Source organism: Solenopsis invicta, chromosome 8 (genome assembly GCF_016802725.1).
Source record: "Solenopsis invicta isolate M01_SB chromosome 8, UNIL_Sinv_3.0, whole genome shotgun sequence".
Lineage (NCBI taxonomy): Eukaryota > Metazoa > Arthropoda > Insecta > Hymenoptera > Formicidae > Solenopsis > Solenopsis invicta.
The window spans coordinates 9,577,876-9,604,700 of NC_052671.1; the positions used below are offsets into that span (position 1 = coordinate 9,577,876).

The window sequence follows — 26,825 nt, forward strand, 5'->3', positions numbered from 1 at the left end:
TAAATCTCACGATCCCAAAACACAGCCACGAACAAAACACATATTTGCCCCGCCAACCGTTTGATCTACGGTACAATGTAAATTTACCACGGGGAAAATAAATATGTACAAGCATGTAAATACCGACGCCTATTCAAACTGTCAATGCGTTTAGGCAAGTAGGAGACGTGTACATATCTATTGACTCATAACTGCGCTCTTATCGCTTTAATATGTCGTCTTTTGCTGCACCAGAATTTATTCTACAGCCATGTATAATATAAAGTACATTTATTTATGTACTTGAATGTATATTTACAAAATGTATTTTTTATTCGATATCGCGATTAGAGTCTTGTATTTGAATTATGCGTCATTGTAAATTATCACATATTTGAGCCCTTTTTATGTTTCTATACTGAATTACAAAATTACAATTATCATATCAAATCATTACTATGTTATGTTATAAGATGCTATGTCAAACAGAGAAAAAAAGTGGTTGCAATAACCGTAATTTAACTATAATTCATAGTTATTTTCACTAATTATATATTTATAGATATTTTAACTGTTATTATTATAACTGTTATTATTACTACGTAAATATAATAGTATCTAAGCGAATGTTAAAAGTGCAAGTTATAATTACTATAATTGCGATTTCATTTACTACATTGAAATTTATTTTTATCATTCATGTCTTGATATTTTGCTAAATTAATATTTGAGATTATCATAATTTATAGTAAAATGTTTTCATAATTGATAAAATTATAAATACGAGGTTATTATTAATATAAATAATAATTTAAAAAACGAAGCTTTTAACTATAGTCATATTTTACCATACTATTGTAGTCACAAGCACCAAACACTTTACTCGCATTGTCAGTATAGTTTTCGATTTAAAAAAAATGTTTGCTATTATTCATGGCACCCTTGCGAAGTATCCCTTTGGCACTTCGCTAGAGGTAAAGATTCACACGAGCTCTTCCTTTCCGGTAGTCAGGATGCTGCCGTGATATCCAATTATTCCATTTGTAATTACAACGATAATGTACGGCACGCCTTTTTCAAAGAATCGTACAGGCGTGCACATGGAGGGATACATGTGCGCGAAGGAAATCGTCGATGGCGTCGACGACGATGGCGGCGAAGGGGCAAAGGGTGGCGAAGGTACAAACGCCAAGCACAGGAGAGGGTACAGAAACTCACTTGTTGAAGGAGAGAGAAGGGGGAGGGGGGAGAGTTTCGGAGGCAAACGGCATGGACCGCGCACGCGAAAAAGGGGACCCACGTAAATTGAAAGGGGGGGAGGGGGCACAGCCGTCTTGTTGTGTTTAAAAAGGCAATTTGCGGGCTTGAGATACGGCCTATATATTACGGTGCAACTGCAACGGGTGGTGGGAGATAGCTCGGTCGATAGCGAGCTCCCCTTTTGCGCGAAAGGGACTTACCGTGGGGACCCTGTCGGGCTGTACCTCTACCCCCGTCGTTCCTTCCTCACAGCGGAAATATCCCTTCCTCTGGTCATGTCGGATCGGGAAGAGGGAGGGGCGAAGGGCCTTCTACTCCCCCACCATCAGACAGGCAAATGCGTTTCTTGTGTAGCTCGTTGCTCGTTTGCGGACGGGACGATTTACTCTCGCGGTATAGTCGTATTCAAATATCTTCTCTTGGCCGCGCGAGCGAACTCTCGCGAGCTCCTTCCTTCGCTTCGCCAATTTTTTTTCCCCCCGCTTTCGCCCTTCCGTCCTGCTCGCGAGTCTCTCTCGCCGGTTTCCCTCTCTCTTTCGCGTCTTCTCTTTTATTCCATTTCTTTATCCTCCCCCGTTCCGTCGTATCCGTCTAATCCACTTACCGCCCTCGCAATTGCCACGGGGCCTTAATCCTCCGTAACGCAACGTAATCGGGGAGCTACCGATAGCGGTGAACGAGCTCGGGAGTTCCGGGTTTAATTATCCGACCGCGACAAACGGAGCGGAGATGGTGGCGCGTTTGATAATTATGAGCAGGACGGTTCTCCCGGTGTATGTTCTCCAAGTTACGCTTTTACGCTCGAATGAGGTGCAGTGAAATGCGACATAATCGCTGAGTAAGTCGCATTAACCGCGGCGCAAGTCGTCCATCGCCGGCGATAATACCGATCTGGAAGGTGACAGGACGATGCGCTTGCTTATCCGCGAACTCGGACAGACGCAGGTAACGTCCATCGCTATTTTTCACAAAAATACACTCGGGTGGGTTGCTTGACGAAAATTCCAAACGGATCTCTCTTATTTACTTAAAGTAAAAATCCTGAATAATTTTTTTTTTTTAATAGAAAAAAAACATCAAGTGACGTCTGAAGTCTGTCCTGTTTTACCGATTAAACGCAATAGTTTTTGTCAACTTTTCGTACGTATTACTTTTATAGGCCGATATTCATAGTCGATTCTTATATTTAAGATCATCTTAAGTATCACTTTAAGATGCCATCAACCAATCAAAGAGCCGTATTAGCATCTTAAGACGTTACTTAAGACGATCTTGAAATAAGAATCGACTATGAATACCGGCCATAGATTTGGAAATATACTATTCCAGAATTAATGTATGTGCATTAATATACGTTTGCAGTATAGACTTCGTGCAAAGAACGAGAAAAAGTTTTTTAGTGTAAAATCTTTTTTTATCATTTCTTGTGTTCTTATATTTCTTATATTCATAAATTTTCTGCGAATGACCACAGTTTGTTGCGAATATCATGCGAGAGACGGATAAAATCATTTCGAAGTGATAATAAAATTTTCGTGTTAGAGCCGTGTCTTTCGTGTTAGAGCCGTGCTCGTAGCTAAGCTCGAATCCAGATTGACGAAAGCATGTGGAACCGAAAGTGGCCGTAATTTTGAAACACCTCGTTTAAAATTTACATATCTGCGATACATGGAAGATACATGCGAACATCGATTACCTCCCTAACCGGTCCACATCCCGTCAACAATGTATTAATAAGTGGCTCGCCCATTTTGATAATTATACATCACGATGCGCCGGCGGAACGATGTATGCCCCCCCTTTTTTTCTCTCCGGATTACCGATAATTCGGTAAGTTGCGAGGTGCAACAATTATAAAATATTTCGGCGCGTAACATGCATATGCATAAGTAATATGAATATTGGAGTTGGTTAGGCCGCGCTGTGCGTTGCTCGCCGCGTAATATTCGGACTTATTAATATCCTTTAAATTAATAGGCTGTTTAATTTTAGCGGTATCTTGTAGCGATTTACACATCCGCCGCGTGTGCGTATTTATCACATGCGACCACGCCCGTTTTATCGATACCTGACTGGAAAGCAGCTTCCGTATTTCGCCGGGGTCGTAGCAACTTCGCCGGTAAGCTTCCGCGCGAAAACTCGATTAAGTAGAAAGTAGCCTTAAAACCGTTTGCGCTCGCTACCAATTATGCCAATATGGTGTAAAATGCTCCGCGCGTTCCAGCGCCAAACCGGTTCGGGATAATTCGACTACTTGCGCGGAGCGTGGTCAAACGCAAATCAGTCTTGCGATAATTATCGCCTAAAGAGAGAAAGTTTTTTTTTACTTGAATTTATTTAAAGTGTATTTATGCAAGATGAGGAGCGAGATTGATTGCGAAAAATATATTAAATTAAAGACCAAAAACTTTATCAAATCTGGTCCATTGTAAAAGATCAGTTTTTTTACGAAAGCTTAGGGTCATATTTTTATTACCTACAATACGTAAAATTTCTTTTGCATATACGAATTATATATCTTTTAAAAAATTAATTATTATGAAATTAATTATAGCAATATTGTTAAAAATTTCAGAGATCGATACTGTAATTTTGTGCATGATTTGGAACTCAATTGCAAAGCTGACATATACATAGATGTATAATGGCATGCACATATAGGAACATTTTAGATCGTAAGAATGCAGAAAATACATTTGTACAAGAGTACACAAGCTCATTTGCACAGAATGTGTGACAATCGTAATAAATTGTGCTTGATATCGATCTCCTTACGTTGCAGCGTGATCTAGGAATGTTGTAGTCTCCAGGCGTTTACTTCTCTGGAGAGTATCGTACTGTAGTGATTCTAATTAACTTTATCTTTACAAATTGTATAGAATATTGTCGCTAAATTCATGAGCAGACAGAGACAAAAAAGTTACAAATATAATTTATTTTTTATACATACATTATCAATTAAAATTTTCAGCACGCTTAAAATTTTTTCGCATTTCACGAAAAATTAAACATAAAAAACGTCTAAACAATTTTGGAAAATTAATGCAAAACAAGCACATTGCAACATTTTTTCTTATTTTTTTTATCTCCGTAAACTCTTTACTTTCAAAGTTAAAAACATTTTATAAGAAATAAATTTTTACACAAGAAGTTCGATATCATTACAAGAAATCGTCTCGCAAATTTAAAAAAAAAAAAGCATTTGAAAGCTCAGATAATTTATTTTTAAATATTTTTTTTGTTGTTAATATTTGTCCAATAATGTTTTATCAAGTTACGGCTTTTAAAATAAAAATAAAGATATTGGAAAAATATCGATCTTTAATTTATGTATTTAATTTCAGAACAATATGTCGAAACTAAGAAAACAAATTTAAAACTTTATCTTTCCTCTTTAAAACATATTTTCGAAAACATCTCTACAATTTTTTTCACCAAGATATTAATTTGAAATCGTGGAATGCGGGAAGACTAAGTATGTCGAAATTTTTAAGCGGTAATGTATATGTATATAATAAAATATATGAATAAAATATTTTTATTCATATACGGCATGATCAAATCTTTTATTTCATTGCATTCATGTGAATTTTATTTTCATTGTAATTATATCTGAAAATATGTTGTTTTTTAAATTTATAAATTTGGAAAACAGCTGATTAGAAAGAATATATATCTGATATATATATATATTAATAAAAAAGAAAAAAAAACACTAGAGTTATGTATTTGTAATTGGAAGATAAAGAATTGAAATATCACATTAACGTTTTTATTTTTTGATCCAGTCTTGTAGCGATGTGCACGCATTACGTAAACTTTCAAATTTTGACAATGTAGACAATATATAATATTATATTATAGATGTACGTTCAAATAGCACATCTGACTGACATTATTTTGTAAGACAACCTCACACTCTGCTTTCTCTCCCTTCCTCTCCGAGCAACATATTACATCGTCACGATGTTTAATTAATGTTGGTATAACGGATAGGCAAAAGAGAAATACACTGTGACTTTCGTAAAAGATTTTGTATAAGCATAGAGAATGAAATTTATGCGACATTTCTCGTAACTTGCTTAATTATCGAAAGCAATGTTATTGTATTAAGACTTTATTTTTCGTACACGAAAAGAACGATTTTGCTGAAGTATCGAAAAATTTAACTGGATACACATTTAAAAATAATTGTGTTGGACCATCAAAATAATTATGACGGAAATTCAAGCACGATGAGCAGTGCTACAAAAAGTTTTAACATTCTAGCAACCAGTTTGAGAATCTAATATAATTATTTGAATGATCTAACAAAATTACTTTCAGATCCGTATCCATCTACATACATTTTTAGATACTCTAGCAAAATCGTTTTTTCCGTGTAATACAATTTTGTATGTAAATTGTATGCAGCGATAAATTAATTTTTCATGGTTGCAATCAAATTTTTTTCTCTTGCTGGACAGACGTCCAAAATCCATTTTCACCAATGTGGATTATCTTTGGTTTAACTTGCTCTTTCTTTTTCTAATTTTTAGAACTAGGAAAGGTTAAAGAGTAAATTAAACCGAGATCAAAGTTATTCTACATTAGTGAAAATAAGACGTTTTTAAAAAATATAAAAATTATTCTATAATACATACATCCTGTGAACACGCAAAGGACGAGCACGACATTAAACGTGCGAAATCAGATTACTTGAGCAGGAATAACTTTACACCAAGGCAAAGGAAATTTTTAAATTCCGCAAGCGTCTTTAAGAAAATAATCAATAAGCAATAGGTAGCTCCCTTTGAACCTCGAAACAAAATTTACAAAGTTACTGACCGAACTCTTGCGCAAACTATTCTTTATCGCTTGTGCAACGAGTTCCCTCGCGTTGGTGCAGTCTAACTTCTTCGTCCTACAGCAAATTTCAATAAAACAATGAGCGCAGCACGTTTAGCCATAGATTATTATTACCGGTAGAAACGCGTATCGATGAAACGATAGCAAGAATTATTGCACGTCGAATCACGATGCGGAGGCGAGATGCAGGCAGCCGGGGGTACGTTTGAAAAAAAATACAATTACAGCGCGATAATAAAGTGATGTATGGGCCGTTCTCGGGCGAGATGCACGAAGTTAAGGGGGTGAAAATCTCCGGCGTTACCTCGCACCACCGAAGTTTCCAATCTATAAGGTATCAACAGTTGCCTTTAGCTGCGCGCGCGTTGTATACCTCCGGGACTTGCGATTTAGAATGTTGATATAACGGATGGGTGAGCAAGAAAAGCGCTCCGCGCGCGCGAACCTCTTTCGCGAGACGTGCGAGATTGAAAGGGAATAGGAAAAAAAAGAGCTCTCACGACTCTTGTATCGAATTTCACTCTGCGTACTTTCCGGCGTATTTATATCGCGCCTGTGTGCGCTTCATTATGTTTACATTCAAATGGTAAACTTCTCCGTCGCCGGGAGGGAGTTTTTCGAGAGTCCTGGCGTAAATCTAATCTGTGTCGAGCCGTGTCGAGCGATCTCGCGGAGGGTACACTCGAAGCATGTCAGATTTCAAAACGAAATTTCTACGTACGCGAGGTCTGGAGAAACGAGACTCCGGAGGCGGCTTTCGTGTCGCGTTCGACAATTTGACATACGAGAATATTGCGTCCTCTCGCAATTTGTTCTCTCGAGGATGATCGGCGGATCATCATCTTGGTGTTAATCATCGGAGGTTGATCTCGTGTCAAGAATGGATGCTGTCCAATCGCAATATCCCTAGACACAATAGTTGCGTTCCAATTGTTATAATTGTCAACACAGCACTACACGTCTGTACTCAAGCCGAGGGCTACTGGTCGGCTGTTTAGGCTAGTGTTTTCTAGTCCAATTAAGTAATTACTAACGCGACACTTATAAATGAGATTCAAACGATGAACCCTGCAGTTTCTCTCTCATTATCAGAAATTAAAAAATGCTGAGGCATGGACATGGTATTGAAAAATAAACCTAACTCTATCCGAAATTGCGCAAAAGGTACAATACATATCAGTATACTTTGTTTGTTGCAATTGAGACGTGCACAATGTTACGCTTTGTGCACTCTTGTGTACGTATGTGTCACGATGTGTTAAGGAATTGGAAAGCATCCAATGAAACAACGCCGAGGTGTCTGGTCGAACTTCCGAAATTTCGCGGCGCGGAAGTGGACGAGCGACTCTCTTCTCGTCCTCTCTCGCGTGCGCTCGTTCTGCCGTATACCTTCGGGAGTCCGCGATTCGGAATGTTGATATAACGGATGGGTGAACAAGAAAAGCATCGCGGCGGGCTCCCTCCCTCCTTCTTTCTCCCTTCGTCCGTTCTCTCGCTCCCTCGCTCTCTCGCTCGCGCTCCTCTCTCGCGGGCGCTCGTATCCGGCAAAAAAGCACCGGCGCCGGTACATTGAACCCGGCAAGAGTTCCGCCACACGTTCGCGAGGCCGTTTCAGTATTTGACTGTTCCCCGACGCCCGTGCAACGGCGGCGGCTGCGGCGATTCTCCTCCTCTCCGCCGCCTTCTCGGTTCGACTCCCGTTGAGACGACAGAACGCCATAAGCAACCAATTTAAATGTAAATTGAAAACCACCGCGGCATACAAATTGTTCGACTCGCCGTCAAAAAATACTGCGAGCAAAGATCAAACGGAAGACAAGACACGCGGGCGCGAGAGGGTGGCGTATATGGGGCCGATGGTCGAGATAGAACGAGAAAAGGTGCCTCGGAGAAGGGCGCCGCGCCGGCAAAGTCCCTCCCTCCCCAGCCGGATCTTCTTCAACCCGCGCACCCCCCGGGATCCGCCTGGGTTGTATCCCCTTTTCTCTCTGTTACGACAGGGGAAGCATCCCGGGTCGGTGTTTGTTCCACCCTACGGCGGAACGGATCTCAGCTACCTATGCTAGACTGCCCTCTAAATATTTGCCTTTCCCTTGTCCCAGCGAAAGTTGGCTCGCCGTAACGCGTTTCCGTACGAGAGCGCGGCTCGCTCAGCCGAGGATAGTCATCGACGTCTTCTTCGTAGGAGGGAAAAACTTCCGGAATTCAAAGGGTTGTACCCTCCTCCGTCGTCCACTTTTTCCTCCCACTCTTTCTCTCCGTACTCTCTCTCTCTCTCTCTCTCTCTCTCTCTCTCTCTCTCCCTCCCTCTCTCTCTCTCTCTCTCTCTCTATGTGGAGGTGCCCGCGCGATCGTCGCGCCGCGTCGTCGAGTTCCTCCGCACGTCCGACGTACGATCAGAAGAAGCGAGATTAATGGATCAGTTTATCCTCTCCATTAACGATTTTCGGATCGCGGGTCCGTCTTCGTAGCGAGGAATTAATTTCCCATTCTCGTAAGTTAGAAACAGAGACCCGACTTACCATAATTTTCGTGAATTCGAGCCATTCCCCGACGGAACGGGCTGTTGAATATTCTCTCGCTTATTATGAACGGTTTCTGTAATCAACGTCAGATACAGTCGGGCATGTCGAGCGATAGCCCGCGATAATCGAATATCTAATTGAGTTAATCCAATCATGCTCCTTCGAAATAGCATAGCATGTGTTTGTTTTTTTCAATTTTATTGTTAATAATAGCATAACACATGCTTGTTTTTTTCAATTTTTTTCAATACACCATCGTACGTCGTTTCTATTGAAGAAAACAGCAATTGAAAACAATTTCTACTATGTTGCCTTGTTTTCTTGCAATGTTTTCCAACTTTCCACTTTGTTCAAATATTCTTCAATATTTCCATCAATTTCTTTATTTGTTACTTATTATTGTTTTAATTACCTTCGTAAAAAATTTGAATATTTAATTCTATATTGGATAATTAAAAATGCTAAAATGTAAAAGGCAATTAAAATATATGCAGTCTAAATAGATATCGTATCAATTTTGCTGCAATCCAAAATCTTCCGTAATTTCAAAGATATAAATATTTCTTTGCTTATATTTGATGTTTGATTAAAACTAATCTTTTTTAAACAAAAACAAACTGTTTTATAAGAAAGCAGAGAAAAGTCGCCGATGCCGACATATCACTTTGTTTTTGGATCATATTTCTTAAAATAAAAATTTGGATACATAATTCAATTTAAAAAGTCTTATCAAATGTTTTTCTATTGAATCGAATTTTTGCTAATGATAAATGTGTTTTTCATAAAATAAACGAAAAATAAGTGTCTGATAAAATAAACTCATAAATGCAAAACCAACATAATAAACAATAATGCTACATTTTCCTTTCACATGAGTCATTTGTACAAAAATACTTTTTCAAGTTAATGTGCACGAGGATTCCTAAAAGTCTTTCACTTTGATTTAAAATGTTTTTTGTTGCTTTATACAAATACCTTATGCTGTTCTGATGCAACATGAAGTGTAATAATATTTAAAGATTAAGTTAGATTAGCAAGAGATTCTCTGACTTTTTTCCATCCTTTTATAATTTTTTTCTATCTAATTGGTTTATGCTGCACCGATTTTACGTTTTAAAAACTGCATTATGAGAAAAATATAAATAAAAAGATTTTAGGATACTACAAACATATAAATTGATCCACTATTATCAATAGTATACTCACTATTGTTTAAACTATGCAATTTACAAAAACGAAAATCGTGCAAATTTTATTGTCACTTTTGCAGAATTCGTTTTTAATAGATTTTATTTAAAACATAGTCGCGGGGACAAATTATAAAATTTTTACTTTGATTACATAAGCAGATCATCAATATTTAAAGTGCAATGTTCAGTTTCCGAGAAGTAAGAGGATATCCTTTAGAAGACTTATGTCGGTGTGAACTTTTCTCTATTGTACGTACAGACGATGTTTATTACAGACGAATCTACGAAATAATTTCCTTGCAGCCGCCGCCGACATTATATATGCGTTAATTCGTTCAACGCGACAGAGCAGGGATCGATGGGAGAACGATGTAACGACTAATTCATCGCGCGGTTTGTCATTAGCTGTCGCGCACACGTACGGTATTCGGGAACATTTCCGGTTACGTTTACTATGGCAGCGGCATAAATTTTTGACGACGACGACGACGACGTGTCATGATTTATCGATTCCGGCCGGTTAACATCGACAGCCTCCGGCCGGACGTAATGGCAGCGCGCCATGAACGAACGCGATAGAACGCACTGATCATTAGCTGCCGGCCAAGGTTGCGGCAACATTTCGTCGATCGTATCTCGTGGACGTTCGACACGTTACGCGTAATCAATATGTACCCGCCGGGTCCCTCCAAGGGGCATTCCGCCGTTCGAAATATCGCGATAATGCATAGGCATGCCGCCTCCTCCTCTCTCTCTTTCCTGAAACGTGCTAATTTAAATTAGTCTGTGCTTTCAGCCTGACATAGCGCACGCGTAAATTTAAATTTCTGAAATGGGATGCAGCGCCGATAGGAGAGTGCTTGTTAGCGCCGTGGTAGCCATCAACATAATTAACCCCCTAAGTGGAGACGCCTGTGTATCATTATTAGTACACGCCTCGATGTTATGAGGTTCGAATGTGCTTACGAGAATTTAGGTCCGCGTCAGGTGCCCTGATTTAAGCGCACGTTACGCGAAATATCCAATTAAGTCATAATGGGACCGAGTATTGCATCCAGTATAACATCGCCGCGCGGAGCGGATATTTATGAGGGAGTTCACGAGGGAGGTCTTTTGATACGACGAACGCGTAACGAACGTGAGCCTCTTGATTCGATCTACTTTCCACGACGTGAAAGCCCGGGCGTATACGTGCCGCGGGGATACGCCAATTCAGCATATTGCCGTATCTCTCCGAAATCAAAGGAACGAAATATAACGAAACTCTTAACGCAACCTATAGTTCGTTAAACGCCACCCCATCCTGCGCCCTTACGTGACTATCCTTCCGAATGGTATTCTCTCGCCTTTTTCGAATGATATTTTCTCGATCGCGGAGGGAATTCCCTTTATTGCGCCCTTCGTTGATCTCTATCACTATCACATGAATATACATATATATATATATGTGTGTGTGTGTGTGTGTGTGTGTGAGTGTGGATGTATATGTACAGCGTAAAAATTTCTATCTTTCTCACTGCGATATTAAAATAAATTCGAATACTGATCCGCCTTTTTATCCCTTTTATCTTGCAGTTCGCAACGGTTATTCTTGCGTACCTGTTGCTCTCTCGGAAGGACTTGATATTCGATTGAACACAGCTACCAGGGCGGTGCGATACGGGCCAAATGGCGTAGAAGTATGGGCCGCACCCTCTCGCAGTCCGCACACAAATCACACCGTTTATAAAGCGGACGCTGTTCTGGTTACGCTACCCCTTGGCGTCCTCAAGACTTCCGCACCGCCTTCCGGGGTCACCTTCAATCCGCCGCTTCCGGAGTGGAAGTCTCAGGCCATTCAACGACTGGGCTTTGGCAATTTAAATAAGGTGAGTCTCGACGTGTACGTTGTACGTATACGTGTATGTACGTGTGTGTGTAAGTGATGTGAGTCTTCGACAAGTTGCTGTCGTCCCAAAAGCGGTCTAATTTATGCCGCTCGCAAAAAAGGATGGCGGACGAGCCTGCCGAGCGTTAGTGTAAGGGTATTAGGACTGCATAATCGCGCATTAAGACTTATCACTGATCGCGCAGTGGCAGATTTCAATAGCAATTAATGTGTGTTCTTTTAACGAACGAGGACCACATTGAAGGGTTCAGCGGAAATGTTTAACGTACGTCAGTGACAAATTAAGCTATCAGTTATGCAGACGAAAACGGATAAGCGGAATCTTACGAAACGCGTGGGATTATATTAACATAAAAGAATTCATTGAAATTACCCGGATCTTCTTAAATTGATTTAATTATGTGGCATCGAAACTCGTTATGTAAAATTCAATTTCAATCAGTAAAGTTTTATCAAACGAGAGAAATTATGACAAGTAATTCAATAAATTGACTAGTTAAAAAATAAAATTTATTAAAATTGATTACTTTATAATAAAGTATTATTTAATAGAAGTATCAGACATAAGCGAATTAAATTGTAATAATTATAATTTTTTAACTTTGGATCAAATGATATAATTAATTTTCTTTAAACATAATATTTGATACATGAGGTTTTCGATCAATACGGCATATATGCCAGAGTTACTTTATATTGAATATATTAATTTAATATATATTATATAACACTGACATAAAATTATATTTATGTTGGAAAATTTTTTGTGTTAATATTATATATAATAATATATTCTATTAATATAAAAAATTCTAGGACATATTAGTTCAGCTTCGGTTTTTTATATTTCTCAAACTCGAATGCTATTTGTTGGCAAAATTTTTCGAATGTCTTCTACTCCCAACATGTTTTAATGCAAAAATCGCACAATGTCAGAATTTCGGAAAAGAAAGAGAGAGAGAAAGAGAGAGAGAGAGAGAGAGAAACTTTGCGGTTTTTATTTCGATATAATTCCAATCCTGTAATTTTTCCTTTAATCTCTCAGGTAGTGTTATGCTTCGAGCGCATTTTCTGGGATCCAACGGCCAATTTGTTCGGCCACGTGGGAAGTACCACCGCATCGCGCGGCGAGCTCTTCCTGTTCTGGAACTTATACAAGGCGCCGGTCCTGTTGGCCCTCGTCGCCGGTGAAGCGGCTTGCGTAATGGAAAATGTCAGTGACGACGTTATCGTCGGCCGTTGCATCGCCGTTTTGAAAGTAAGTGGATGAAATTCCTAGTGCGGGACGCACAGGAAGGACGTGTCGGATAGCGGTCTTATTATCTTAACCCTTTGAAGCACAAGGTGTCACCTACGTGTGATACCTTTCAAAAACTAAATAGAAGACATTTCTTTTATTTCAATTTCTTTGCATCTTCATACCTTGTAGATTTTTGAATCGCTGAATCCAAATCTGTAGTTAAAATTTCAAAATTCACAACGTTGACTCAATTATGGTAGCTTAAAGTCCGATTTTGATTTTGTGTAAAATGTACTATGATAAAAAATTTCTCCTAATCATGATATATTGAAACTTATTGTAGCATCTAGAGATTCCTTGAATCGCTGATTTTGAATTCGAAATCAAAAATTTCAAAATAAAAGATGACGGACCAAATCATAAAAAGCCGTATAATTTATAGATTTTTTAATGTTCTCCTTTTTCCTTTTTTATATTTTCCTATTTTCTTTTTTTAAATCCTTCGACACACATTGTACGCATTTGCAAGTTTTTTTCTCTGTTTTTGTAATCAGCGAACTCAAAAATCTCTGTATACAAAATTTCAAGAAATTTGTATTATATAAAAAAAATGTTTCAAAGAGTTAAGCTCAACGACACATCTCGTACTGACAATAATTATTTACCCAATCCCCTTCATATATTTCACGAAGGCAAAAAAGTCGAATAGGTTGAAAGAAGGGTTTTGCTGTCACAGGGTATTTTTGGGAACCAAGTGGTACCGCAACCACGCGAAAGCGTTGTGACGAGGTGGCGGGCGGATCCTTGGGCACGAGGATCCTACAGTTTCGTCGCGGTCGGTAGCTCCGGCAGTGATTACGATCTCCTGGCGGCACCCGTGTCACCTCCGCACCTGCTCAATCAGCCCGCGCCGCAGCCGAGAGTGTTCTTCGCAGGTAAATATTAAATCGATGCTTTTTACGACGTTGCATATTACCGAGACGCGAGAAACTTCAACGGCTACCTTTTTAAGTTCTCTTCTGACGGAGAATTATATTTGCGTTTGTCGTCGCGCGCTATGTGTGCGCGCTATGTGTTTACTCCCCCATTAATATACGTAAGCATCGCTCGCGTTTGCGGAACGTTCCAATTGATGCACAATGCAATTTGCCTCGCTACGATACTCCGTTTCCGACTTGTGTGCGCAGTAATTCCGTGTGTTAACGCTGTTTAAAGATCCTACTATTCGCGAAATGTTGGTCATGTAAACAGGATGAATTAGCGCTCACGAATTTAACGAAATATAATAAACGTCGGAAGAAAAGACGATTATTAAAATGATTCGATTTTGGTCTCCGGAATAGCAAGTAAAAACGGTATGTTTTTTTTCCAACTGCTGATTTTGATTCTAAACCTTCAAAAAATTTTAATTTAACGGGAAAGTATTAAAATTAACATATGAAATTATTAAACATTTAGTATCATAAATTATTATTAAGTTTAATAAATGTATTAATTCGTATTTTCCTGCTAATAAAACATGATTATGTAGTCATCTCTAATGGTTTACATTCTTGATAAGAACTATTTTAAATCTTGGCTCTACGGCACTTAAGAGCATTGTTGTTCATTATGTCTTTCAAGGATTTTCTCCTAGAGTATTATACATATACTTTTTATTTACTTATTTACTATATTTTACTATTGAAAATTGTAAGATTCGCGTAAAAAATATTTTTAAACACCAATATTCATTTTGATTGAATAAGATTTTCATTTATTAAGTTGTATTGTCTTTATCGATCAATTTTCACTGAATATTATTTATTTTACTATAGTTTTAATTTATACTTTCATTAGCACACTATTTTTATATATAATAATTTTATATGCTAATTTTAATACTTTCCCGACAAATTAAAATTTTTTTTAAGTCAGAAACAGAATCAGCAGTTTAAAAACTAAAAAAAAGCTCGTTTTTACTTGTAACTTCTGAAAGTAAAATCGGCCCATTTTACTCATCATTCTTTTGTCGAACATTTTGCGAAATTTTAATAACGCGATGCGAAATATAATAAGTTCGTTTGAGATAAATGTCATATCATAATGAATTTTTTTCACGAGAGTGCACGTTGACCCATTTACACGACATTTTCAGGAGAGCACACTATTCGGAATTATCCTGCCACCGTACATGGCGCATTCCTCAGCGGCCTTCGTGAGGGTGGACGTATAGCCGACCAACTTTGTGGAAGTCCTTACGCGCCACCAACAATGACAGCTTCCGTTCCGCCATCAACGGGGATCACGCCAACGAACAGCGGCAGCAGCTCGACGCCTTAGTATTTTCGTATCGACTATTTTGTTTCTATCTTTGTGAGGGAGGATGGCCATTCAAGAAAAAGCACTTTCTCAAAGCTCTTCCGGCAAAAAGCTACAGAAGCCCAAGCTACAAAGAGAATTCTCCACGATAATTCCCAGTCATATGACACAACTTTACAAACGTACTCGTTAGTTATTATTTTTGCACGTAATTGTTTTTGATGAATAGCTTGTTATGACTTTAATTAAAAGAATTAATTGAAAGAATATTAAATAATTTTGAAACATTCAATTTTTTCACAATACGCTACATTATCAAATATATACATTTATTCATACACGCAAATACACAGCTCAAATGGTTTATTTATCATTATTCATACATATGTGAGAAAACAATAAAAAATATACATATAATAAATAAATATGTATATATATGTATATTTTACTTTATATTGTATTACTTCTTTATCTATATGAATATAAATGACCGCTCGATTAAGGTATCGTTCTTTCCACACATTTTCTTATATAAGTAACACTCCATTTATTACAATGTCCCAATTTTTATATAATTATGCTGCCGTTATTGATTATGTAGCATGATTTATGATTCACATGATTTGCTGCATATTTCTTGCAATTTTGTACTCTTCTGTCATTGACAAGTATTATTATTTATATAAACGTACCAGTATGTTGATGGAATAAATACAAAATAAAGTGATGCTCTTGAAATTGTGTATAAATTGTTTATCAATATGAGCCATATTGTATAACACTATAAAAATGAATCATTTTTTTGCACAGTATTACTTCGTATTACTACGAACGAACAGAATGAAAATTTAATATATTATATTCACATCAATTTATATTTGATGCAGTAGAGGAGATACATGCATACATGCAAACGTACAACTTTTTACTGTAGTATTTATCACATCGCATATACATATGAGATATGTGTATATAATTTCTAAAATTAAGTTTATGAAAATTGATAGTTGATATATAATAATTTGAAATTTCCCCGGATATTCGTTGAATTTAATTACATGTACCTGAACCATTTTTATCTCTCCATAACAAATGACTTCCAGTTCAAATTCAAATATGGTTATTATAAAGATATCACAGAATTATGAATTTATTAATAGATTTCATTTTAAAGTATTATATTGAATGTATTACATTCCTGTGCAAAATAAAATATACGCGTATTTTCATTTTATTGTCGAAGCCTTTATTTAATTATGAAAATAATTAGACGTAACCAAATTGTATTACAGATCTAATTATATATTTGACATGTATATACATTAGAGGAGTTACATTACAATTAAAAGAATTGCTTTATACAATTTTTATATAAAATATTTTTATTAAATAAATTTGTGCACTGCGAGGCACATTGATTCGACCCGATCAATGCATATTGATTAACATGAGGTGTCATTAAGACACAATGTTTATTCATGTTGCTCTAATTTAACGCGATAATAAGATTTGCTTGTCTCGATTTATGTTATGTACAAATTACAAACACGAAGAAGAAATTTTCGGACGTCAAGGGCTATATATCAATAATATAGAGCAAATGCCTGTGCTTTCACATTTGCAATCTTGATTTAATCAATCGTACGTAATAACCGTGAATGCTATTTATGTAGTAACCATATAATCTCACCGATCATATTAGATTTCCCTATCTAATTTGGGAATATTCAATATTCGATCATTCCGGTACGGATATTACATTGTATGCATCGCCGCGGGCGCATTATTTCGAGCTATACAGATTTCCACTGATGCAAACAACTTGAAATGCATTCACCAAAATTCTAAACCTATATCACAATAATCTATATAAAGCTGCGGCTCTAAATCCAGACGTTTTAATCACAGACATATCATGTCTTTGATTTTAATTTACATGACATTGAAGGTGCGTTCCGTTTCACGCATGATGCGCATGATGCATTATTCTTGTTCATTAAATGTTAAACAAAGATAAATGATGCATCATACGCACCATGCGTGAAACGGAATGCACCTATATACGTATACGCGTATGGGCGGGAACATAGACTTTTGCATACGCATAATGTATAACGCATAAGAGAATTTACCAATCGGAATCCTTCATTTCTATCCTGGGAAGGGAGAAGTACAGGACTCTGATTGATTGATTCTCTTATGCGTTATGCAAGAGTCTGTACTCCTGCCCTATCATTATCAGACCTGTACTCTTTAATTGAATTTCTTGCATGGTTCATCTTTCTTTTTTTTTCTTTCTTTTCACATTGGAGAAGAAAAGAGAAAAGACGAGATTTGTGCAAGTTCAGTTAAACCGGGCAGATGTATTATTGTAGCGATAACATCTGAACGAATTTTTATTCCATTTTTTTAAATTTCTATAGTCTGTTTCACTCCAAAAATGTTAGTTCGATAAATGCGTATCGTCATAGCAACCATGACTGCAAACAGCTGTCAAAGCTGAACCACGCATTTACGAATCTTTCGCACGCGTGACATTGTCTATGAAGAACATTCGTCGATCTCTTTAACGTTTTTTTATTTCGTTTATTTCGATAATTTTTTTTGTATAAGGTTAACTAAATAAAATGAGTTTGCTCCCTTTACCTAAAGTACAATGCAGTTTACCCAAAGCGAGAAAGTATCCCATTGACGTTCCCGGCACGGCAAATATATCTTACGGGCACAAGTTACGCGAACGCAAAAGTTGCCGCATCGCAAAGCACCATGGTTCGAGTAGATCTATCTTCGACGGCACAGAGGAGGAGAAGAGGGAATACGACCAGTTACTTAAAACTCTGGACTTCGAGAAAGAAACCGATCGGAAAATCAGGAACAAGAATCTTCGCCAACGAGTCCAACGAGGTATTAACGCGAACGTTGATGTGGTTCTTTCTTTATTTTTTTTCCTTACATTTGCACTTCTTAAGAAAACTTGAGCGGAAAAAGATAAATGAAGAAGATAAAAAATTATTTCTTTTAAAAAAACCTACAGATATTCTTGTCGCAGTATTTTGCATAAATATTATACATTTATATATAATTTATGCTTGTTAATTCCTCATGATATAAAGTAATTTATATAATTAATTAATATGTGTATATCCAGTCTTGCAGAATTATACAAAATATAAGTAAAGTGCCAATTGCGATCAAGGCTAGATCTTGATGCCCTAATACTATTTTACAGTTGCGTCTTGAAAAGCAATCATTGTAAAAATACTAAGTTCTTTCTAACTTCAGTTTATGATTGCAAAGACCTAATGTGTTTGGTGTGTAGTTTATAAAACTAAAAATGTATTAAGATCTATATACATATAAAATACTATTAGGCACTATTTAAAAATCAAATCAATAAATTAATTACGTTTGGTGAAAAGGCAGTAACAGTTATTCTTATAATTATTACTTCGAACAAAGAAAAGTAAATCATTGACGATATCGGTTCTCTCTTGGGGCCATGTACTTGCGATTTTAATTTATCAAATGTAGTCATTTCTGACAACGAAAATCGATAATAAGTTCTAACACATAAATTATACACTAATGTGTATAATTTGCAAGCTTATATATCGTTAAACTTTAACTCCAAGAGCGAATTGGTGTCCAAGAATGAGAATTCTAAAAATTAATAAAACAACGTTACATCGATGAGTGACGTTGTCTATTCCTGGGATTCAAATTAGCGTAACATGTAGTTCAGTGTCTCATGCAATTCGGAAGACATCCCATCTGAATTCTGCATTGGCATCAAGTTGAATTTAGTCTCGAATTGACGCTTTTTTACTTATTTGTATAATTCGTTTAAGCGATCTATAGCGTTTAAATTAATTGTTTATAGAATTTTGAAAGACTTGAGACACAAAAATAAAGTTAAAAATAGCCTTTCTCTCTTCAGAAAGAGTTTTTACACTTAACAAAATATTTTGCTGATGTAGGTTTTTAGATGTCACAATGAAAATTTATCGCTATTTTTTGTATCTGTTAAGAACATTTTAGCAATTCTAGAAAATTTAGGTCTTATTGCCAATTATATAGTCAGATTTTATAATGAGTATGATTGGCCTTAACATGAATAGGCGCTACAGAAAAATTTTCTTTTCAAATTTCACAAACAGTTCAGATATAAATTATATTTCTATATTTAGATTAAGTAACAAGCATATTTGACATCGCAATATTTGCTAATCACTTATTTACCTTAGTTAATTTTTCGCAGCCAAATAATTGTGGTTGTAATTGCAAGACTATTTTTTTTTTAGTATAATGAAATTCACTTAATCATGTTTCACTTGATTTCAATCATGCATAAATCTATCATATATTTGCTTGGATACGGCATTTAGCTGCTATTTTCTCTTGCATAATGAGAGCCGGTGAACGGGTATAATTACCAGCCGTTAACACGGCAACGACTAATCTCCAGACATGTCGACGTACGAGGAGAATCTACAAGCGCGTAGGGAGAAACTACGTGATCTCGTATCGAGCGAGGAGGCGAATCTAATGAAGGAGATCAAGGAGGTGGCACAGCGGGATGAGTGTGCCCGATTCGAAGAGCAGCTTGCGAGAACGGAGGAGTTGAGGAAACGGCACGAGGAGGAACACGGAGCGTTGGTAGCCGCCAAACAGATGCAACGGTATCTAGCCTCATGTCCGGATATTAAGCAAGAATTGTCGAGGAGATCCACAATCGACGCGAAGCGATGTAACGAGGCGCAGATGGCGAACAACGAATCGAGGAGATTAGCGGAGAAAGAACTGGACGCTGTCTGGCACGAGATAATGCTGAGGGAGAGCGAGACGAAGAGGCACAAAGAGACCGAGGAGTTCGAGAGACGAACCTTAGCCCAGCAAGAAACGGTGTCTGCTTTAGCCAAACAAGTGGCAGACAAGTTGACGCTAGAAGACAAGAGGAAGCGGGTCGAGAGGGACGAGGAGCAGGAGCATCTGGAGCGGCTATGCGAGGATATGCGTCGAGCGGAGTTAAGGAATCTCGAGACGGAAAGGCAAAAGCGGGAAAAGTTGAAGAAGGAACTCGAGGAGCAGATCCTGACGACGAGGAAGTTCCTCGCTGAACGTGCCCGCGAGGAAGCCGTAGTGGATCGCGCATTCAGAACGCTGGCCGAGGAAGAACAGGCTAGGGAGAGGGCTCGCGTGAAACAGGACACCGCGGCCCTTCGCGCTGAGTTAGACTCCTATCTGAAATATCTGAAGGACTTGCAGCGAGAAGAGGTCAAACGGAATCTCGAGGTGGAAGCTCTCGTTCGGCAGTCGCACGAGAATATCGAGGCAAAACGCGAGCTCGCGCTGAAGAAATTCAAGGAAGCTCGCCGGCGCACCGCGCAGGAAGTCCTTCGCGGTCGGGAGGAACAGCTGAAGGCGCGACAGGAGGCAGAGGAGCGAGAACGATGGCTGAAGATGGAGGAGCGGGAGGCGCTCGAGAGGCAGATCGAGATGGATGCCGACTTGACCGCGATGAAGCAGAAGGAGAGCAGACAAAAGGCGCTTCGTTACGGGCTGGAGCTCAAGGAGCAGCAGAGATGCATCGAAGCGACGAGACGCCACGAACTGGAGGAGGAACAGCGGTACCACCGGGCCGAGATGAAGAGGCGGACGGAGGAATATCAGAGGCTCGCGGACGAGTTGCTGAATGCTTCCGAGAGCATTACGCCGCATCCGTTTAAAGCTCTGCTGAAGGAGTGCCTGAAGGAGTCCCCCTCCTGAAGGAGAAGGAAGGACGTTGTTACTGTCCTCCAACTTTAACTTCCGCCTATCTGACATGTTAGGAGGTACTGATAAGTTACCAGGTGTACCTCTTGTAAATTACTTCCCCGGCTTGGTACGCGGATCATGTAAAGGGCCAGAGGCAGACCATTGAATATTCAATCAATCAGCGAGCGACCGCTAAATCTATGGCGATAGAGAGACGTGAAATAACTTGATAGAAATCACTGAATATTGATAGAAATTTAGCTTATCGAGATGTAAGATGTTGGTATTTTGTAGAAAAATATAGAAATTATGTGTAACTGATCATATAATTCGTGCTAATATTATAAAAATATTATAATATCCTTTTTTTTTCTTTTTTCTTGTTTCTCTCTATGACTAGATAAAATACATGTTTAATAATTTCTTTTTATAAGAACATAATAATTAATTCTTTTTTATAGAAAACTTCGACTGACACGTGAAAACACAATATAAACAATCGAAATGTCTAATCGGTCATAACTAGATCTTGATACTGACATTTACTATGTTATTTTATATACCTTTTTCAGTTCATGAAAGACCGAATAAATTTTTGATCGTAAAACTCAGTTCTAAATTGAACAAGAAATGGTAATATCACATTATTAAATTGAAATTTTAATGAATAATGCTAACAAGCATCTAATATGGCAATGACTGTTTATTCGGCAATTTCATGAATTTGAGAAAGGTATATAAAATTACACATATGGCACAATCCTGAAATTACAAAATAAATATCAGCATTGAGATCTAGCCATGACCGATTAGTTATATAATAATCAGTTCGATTATTTATATAATAATTAGTTTTCATACTCTTTTTTAATAATTAAGTGCTGTAAATTTTTATGTAAATTTAACCGCGTTACCCTTCTATTCTATTCTAATTCAAATATATTTTATGTTTTATTATTATTTTATTAAAATATTTTTTTAATCTTTTATTTTAAAGATTGTTTATAATAAAATCTCTTTTCTATGAAACTTTTTTATTTTTTATCTTTTAAAGTCTTTTGATATTAACTCAAATGATATACTTAATAGTATAGAAAATTCGAACAGAATAGCAGGGTTAAAGTATAAAATTTAATTGCGTGATAATTGTTAATTATTCGTTTATACACAGTACATTTACCTAGGTTTATTAATATTCTGTTATGTGTTTATAGAATCATTTTGATACAAAATATAGAAATACAATTATACATATAATTTACGCAGCACTTTTGTTTTATTTTATTACGCTCGAAATTAAGTTTAATAGAAATATTATAGCTGTATCATAAAAAGCTATTAGTGAAGAATCGATAATATTCGTAGTCATGTCTATTTATTTTTAATAAAACCAAATTGTAGAATATTGCACATTTGCAATTAAACAATTTCGTGATACACATATCACTTTTAACGCCTCTATGGCGTAATGAAAAATATCTCTATGACATTGTATGAAATTGCATGTAACCTGATATTTCTGTATATTTTTAAGCGACATATTGACTACAATTAATAACAAGAAAATATTTGTGTTATTAAATAATTGACGTGCCACTCATAGAATTGGAAGTAATATCGAAATACAATTCTCCCCTTCCCTTCGCGCCCGACTGTGCCGATCGAAAAAAATGCCTCTTCTCACCCGTGTAATTCGACCTGCAGTTGGCGCTCGTACCAAAGGCTTCGGGCTCTTCTCTCAATGTTCTCCGCTTCTACCATCCGTCGGATGCTGCAGGATCCAGCAACGCTGGTCTGCTGAAGCGGTACGTGTTTATCGACGGAAACGTAGCGGCTTACAGGATCGCACAGGATCAGGCAGCAACAAATTATCAAAATTTCATTGTTCGCCTCACAGGAGACGCGAAGAAAATCTTAGCGTGTCCCTGGCAATTTCGCATACATGTCTTTAAATGACAGCAGAAATTACAATGAAGACCTCAATACGGACACGTATTACTCAGGCGTATTACGGGATACTTTGCGCGACCTAGTGCGATGTAACAATCTCTCCCCAATCTCCTTCGAATGAAACGTACATATATTACATTAAAATGCGCGCCGCGCATTGGATCGAGATTTACGCCGTAATTGGGTTCGCGCGCGTGCGATAGCTGACGGTTAAATAAATCTTCGTTAAATGCAGACAGTCGAGATCACGTTTCGCCGGTTGCGGCATTTCGGATGGCGAGTTAAGAAAAATTCGCAGGCAATCTCCTAACTGATTTAACACGTGCGCACCGTCTAACCGATCGTATTCGACGTGCACATTCTATCCTTCCTCTAATTTTCCAAAATAATAATTCGCGTTGAATTCTCAAAGCCACCATTAAAATTACTTCGTCAGAGTCTATTTAGAGGATGGTTACTCATCATTAGTGTTTGTTATGTTTTTATAAAAGCTGAAAATTTCAGTTTCGCAGGTAGCAAAAATGTTTACTCTCTACGTAATTTTGCGAAGTATGTTACATATTAATTTTTTAACTTTAGTCTAACCTTGTGAATTTTAAATAACGTTGAATTTAATGTGCGTCGTAACGTGTATATGAATTCGGCAAATAAAGTCATATTATACATGGGTTGGTGGTCGTGGAACATGGTCGTCCACCATGTACGTCTTTTTTACGCATGTACGTCTTTTTACGCAATTTTACAATCTCATTGTAAACGTTATACAATATTTATTAAAAGCAAAGAAATTATTTTAAAAAGTTTTAAGTTTTATTTAAAACATTTTTTTGATGATGAACTTTTATTTGTAGGATGATTGGTAAAACTCTATGGTTAATAGACTAGTGTTAATTTGAATTGTTTTGCGATAATATTTACTGTAAAAAAAATGAAAAGCTATTTCACAACCCTCTCTTTTCCTCTGATACTCGATAAATTAAATTTTCGATCAGTGCAGCATATATCGGAGTTACCCCAATTAGAAATACGCGAGTAGCGCAATTTGTAATTCTAAAGTTCCCTCAGCTTAGAGGGAGTATATATAGAATCACGCCTCGTGATAATAGCGAACCGATTTCCGCCTTTCGTTTTTTTACTTTCGGTACGATTTCACCCGGGAGTGTCAGTCGATCTTTTTCTCGCATCGTCAAGCATACCCACTTGGCGGTTGCTCGTTGCGTGTTCCCCAACGATGTGGGTGCGTGCGTGTATGAATACGCACGTCAGCTTAATGCTGTAGACGGCCCGTTCGTGATTGATCGAACGCTGCTGGCTAGACAGCGCAGTTTGTCTCGGGGATTCACCCCAGAGGTTGGAGGGTTGGCTCGGCCTGGCGCGCCTACCGATTGACTCAGGGCTTTGAGATTCGCGTAAGAGGTCGCCGAAGTTCTGATCGAAGTCGAGAGTCGGGTCGGGCCAGAGGCGACGACGAGTGTCCGCCGCTGTGTGCGGATTTTTTTTGCCCTCAAATTATTTCACTCGGTTGGTCCGAGAACACGAATGCACCTGCGCGCGTATACGGCGATTATCGGCGGTACAAGGCTAGTGGAAGGAAGAGGGAGAAAACGGCGAGCGGCGAGGTGGATGAGAGAAAGAGGGAAAGGGCAAAGAGGGTCGGGGGAGGTGGGCGAAGAAGCAAAGAGCCAGAAGACAGAAGGAAAGACAGAAGGCCAACGAGAGCACGAGCGGCGCGGCGCGGCGCGGCGGAAAGAAGGAGAACGGAAGGGAGAAAGAGAGAGTAGGAACGGAGAGGGTTGCGCTGCTGCAAGAGAGCGAATGGACTCTGCCTCCAGGGATGTTCTTTTGACAGTCATGTCGCTGTCGTCTCCTAAGGTCCCCCGGCGGCATTGCATTAATCTTCTTCTTCCGACCCCGCCTTATTGAAAATTCTACAGAGCGCTTCACAGTTTTTGCCGCGGACGTCTTTTATACTCCACTACCGCCGCCTCCCACACCCCCTCCTTCTCGCCACTCGCCTCGCTCCTCCAGCCCAGCATCCCCCTCGATGAGGGCGAGCCGCCCCGCGTGCTACGCTTCGTCGTGCGTCTCGTCACCCGGAGAGGAGAGCGTCTCCTTACTCGTCTCCCCACATACGGCGCGGCGCTACGTTACGCCCGCCGATGGTATCCGTCGACACGGACGCGTCCAAGCTTCAGGGCACAATGATCGATAACGTTATCAATCACCGCATCGGTAAGTCTCACCAGCCCCCAACCTCCGGCGGCGGTCGCGTCCGACGCCCACACGCGTATTCCGCACACCTCGGTGACCGCGAATGCCTGCCGCTGGAAATGCGCGCATCCGTCTCCCGATAAACGCGTCTGTCACGTCTGGAGAGTCGCTCGCGGACGGGACTCGCGAGAGGAAATGCTGGGATTTCGATTGCGCGAACCGTCGAGAGCCATCAGGATTAATTCATTCTGCCGCGATACTCTCCCGCGATAGCTAAAGGGACCGGGACGGGGAAAGGGCTCAATTCTCGCGACCGGAAGTATCGCCACGCGATAGAATGGCGTGGATGCGCTCGATGGGAATTAACACGCGATAAGTACCGATGCGCTCTCCGGAACAGATCGGTGCTCTCTATATGACGAGGAGGTGCGAAAACGGACTGTTTATCGGCTTTCCATTCAGTACCATTTAAAAATTGCCAGCCTTAAATTGATTTCAACGCCATGTTTGATAGTCAATGAGAATAATATTAATTCAACAAAACACATATTGCTGCGTCTTTAATTAGATAAAAAAAATTGATTTTTTCTTCAAGAATATTTTATTATACGATACGAACTAAAAGTTATTGAAATTTAAAAATTGAAGGCTTCTCTAGGTTTATTTTTTTTTCTTAATCAAATACAAAAAATTTGGGTCGCAAATGCTCGAATTTTGACCCTGAAATTAGTTGCAAAGAAAAAAGTCAATAAAAAATTTGATTTAAAATGGTTCATACAGTGACAATTATTATATTTTGCTGCTGTTTTAAATAAATAACTTTTAAACGAATAAGTGGATCTAAATGGATTTTCTCACGAATATTTATTCGATTTAATTAGTTTATGTAAAAATTTTGATTTAATTAGTAATGCTATTTGACCATTAAATTTGCAAATAAGTACTGCAAAATACGATTTTACATAATTATTAATTATATTAATTTATATATTATTTTTTAATAATTAGCATCAAAAGTGAACAAAAATTTAAATAACTTTCAAATCAATAAGTAAATTGTGCTCAATCAAATTTTACACAGATACTCAAATATAATTCTAGAATATTCTATAAAATTTTTATAGTTTTGGTAACGTTTTGAGATATGACTCACAGGTCCTTAAACAAAAAGATTAAAAAGAACAGCTATATACCCGACGAATAGATCAGCGTTATGATTCTATGCATTTATATTGTTAATAACAAAATGAAAAATTTATAATACTCTAATTAAAAAATTTTTTTAATATTGAAAATAATTAAAAGCAAAGTGCTCGCAAAGAATAATATAAAATATATTTTGTGATTACACAAATTTATTAAATGCAGTGTAATAAATTACTTTATTTTCTGTGACATGTTTATCGTTTTTCTACTACAAAAGGGTTGCATATTTTTTTCTCATTAAATAAAACAGTAACTTTTGTTACATTATTAAATTTCTACAATCAACAACAGCGTAATTAATATTTCTCATTTTTTTAAATTTAATATTACAATTTGTACTCAGCACATTTTATTTTTGTTTTAAAAGAAAATGGTTCTAATAATGATAATTATTATTTTAATTAATATTATTATTAATTATTTTGAATAGCTTAACACTGTTTAAAGCACCTATTATTGAAAAGAGAAAAATA

The 26,825-nt window shown here is 37.8% G+C and overlaps 3 protein-coding genes across 3 annotated transcripts in view; 2 read left to right on the plus strand and 1 right to left on the minus strand.

Annotated features, from left to right (window-relative positions):
- LOC105200954 (lysine-specific histone demethylase 1A) overlaps positions 1–15,969 on the plus strand; it is a 130,424-nt gene extending 114,455 nt beyond the window's left edge. The window contains exons 11-14 of the mRNA XM_026130099.2: positions 11,378–11,670; positions 12,736–12,948; positions 13,667–13,865; positions 15,068–15,969. Of these exons, the coding sequence (XP_025985884.1) occupies positions 11,378–11,670; positions 12,736–12,948; positions 13,667–13,865; positions 15,068–15,252 (890 nt within the window). The 3' untranslated portion in view covers positions 15,253–15,969. The remainder of the gene's footprint in view (positions 1–11,377; positions 11,671–12,735; positions 12,949–13,666; positions 13,866–15,067) is intronic.
- Positions 1–26,825, minus strand: part of LOC113002939 — a 126,695-nt gene that overhangs the window by 94,262 nt on the left and 5,608 nt on the right. The gene's annotated exons all lie outside the window — the stretch shown is intronic.
- On the plus strand, positions 16,122–21,460 carry LOC105200952 (trichohyalin). Its single transcript, XM_039453117.1, has one exon. It carries the CDS (start codon positions 19,699–19,701, stop codon positions 20,995–20,997), a length of 1,299 nt encoding a protein of 432 aa, XP_039309051.1. The 5' UTR covers positions 16,122–19,698; the 3' UTR covers positions 20,998–21,460.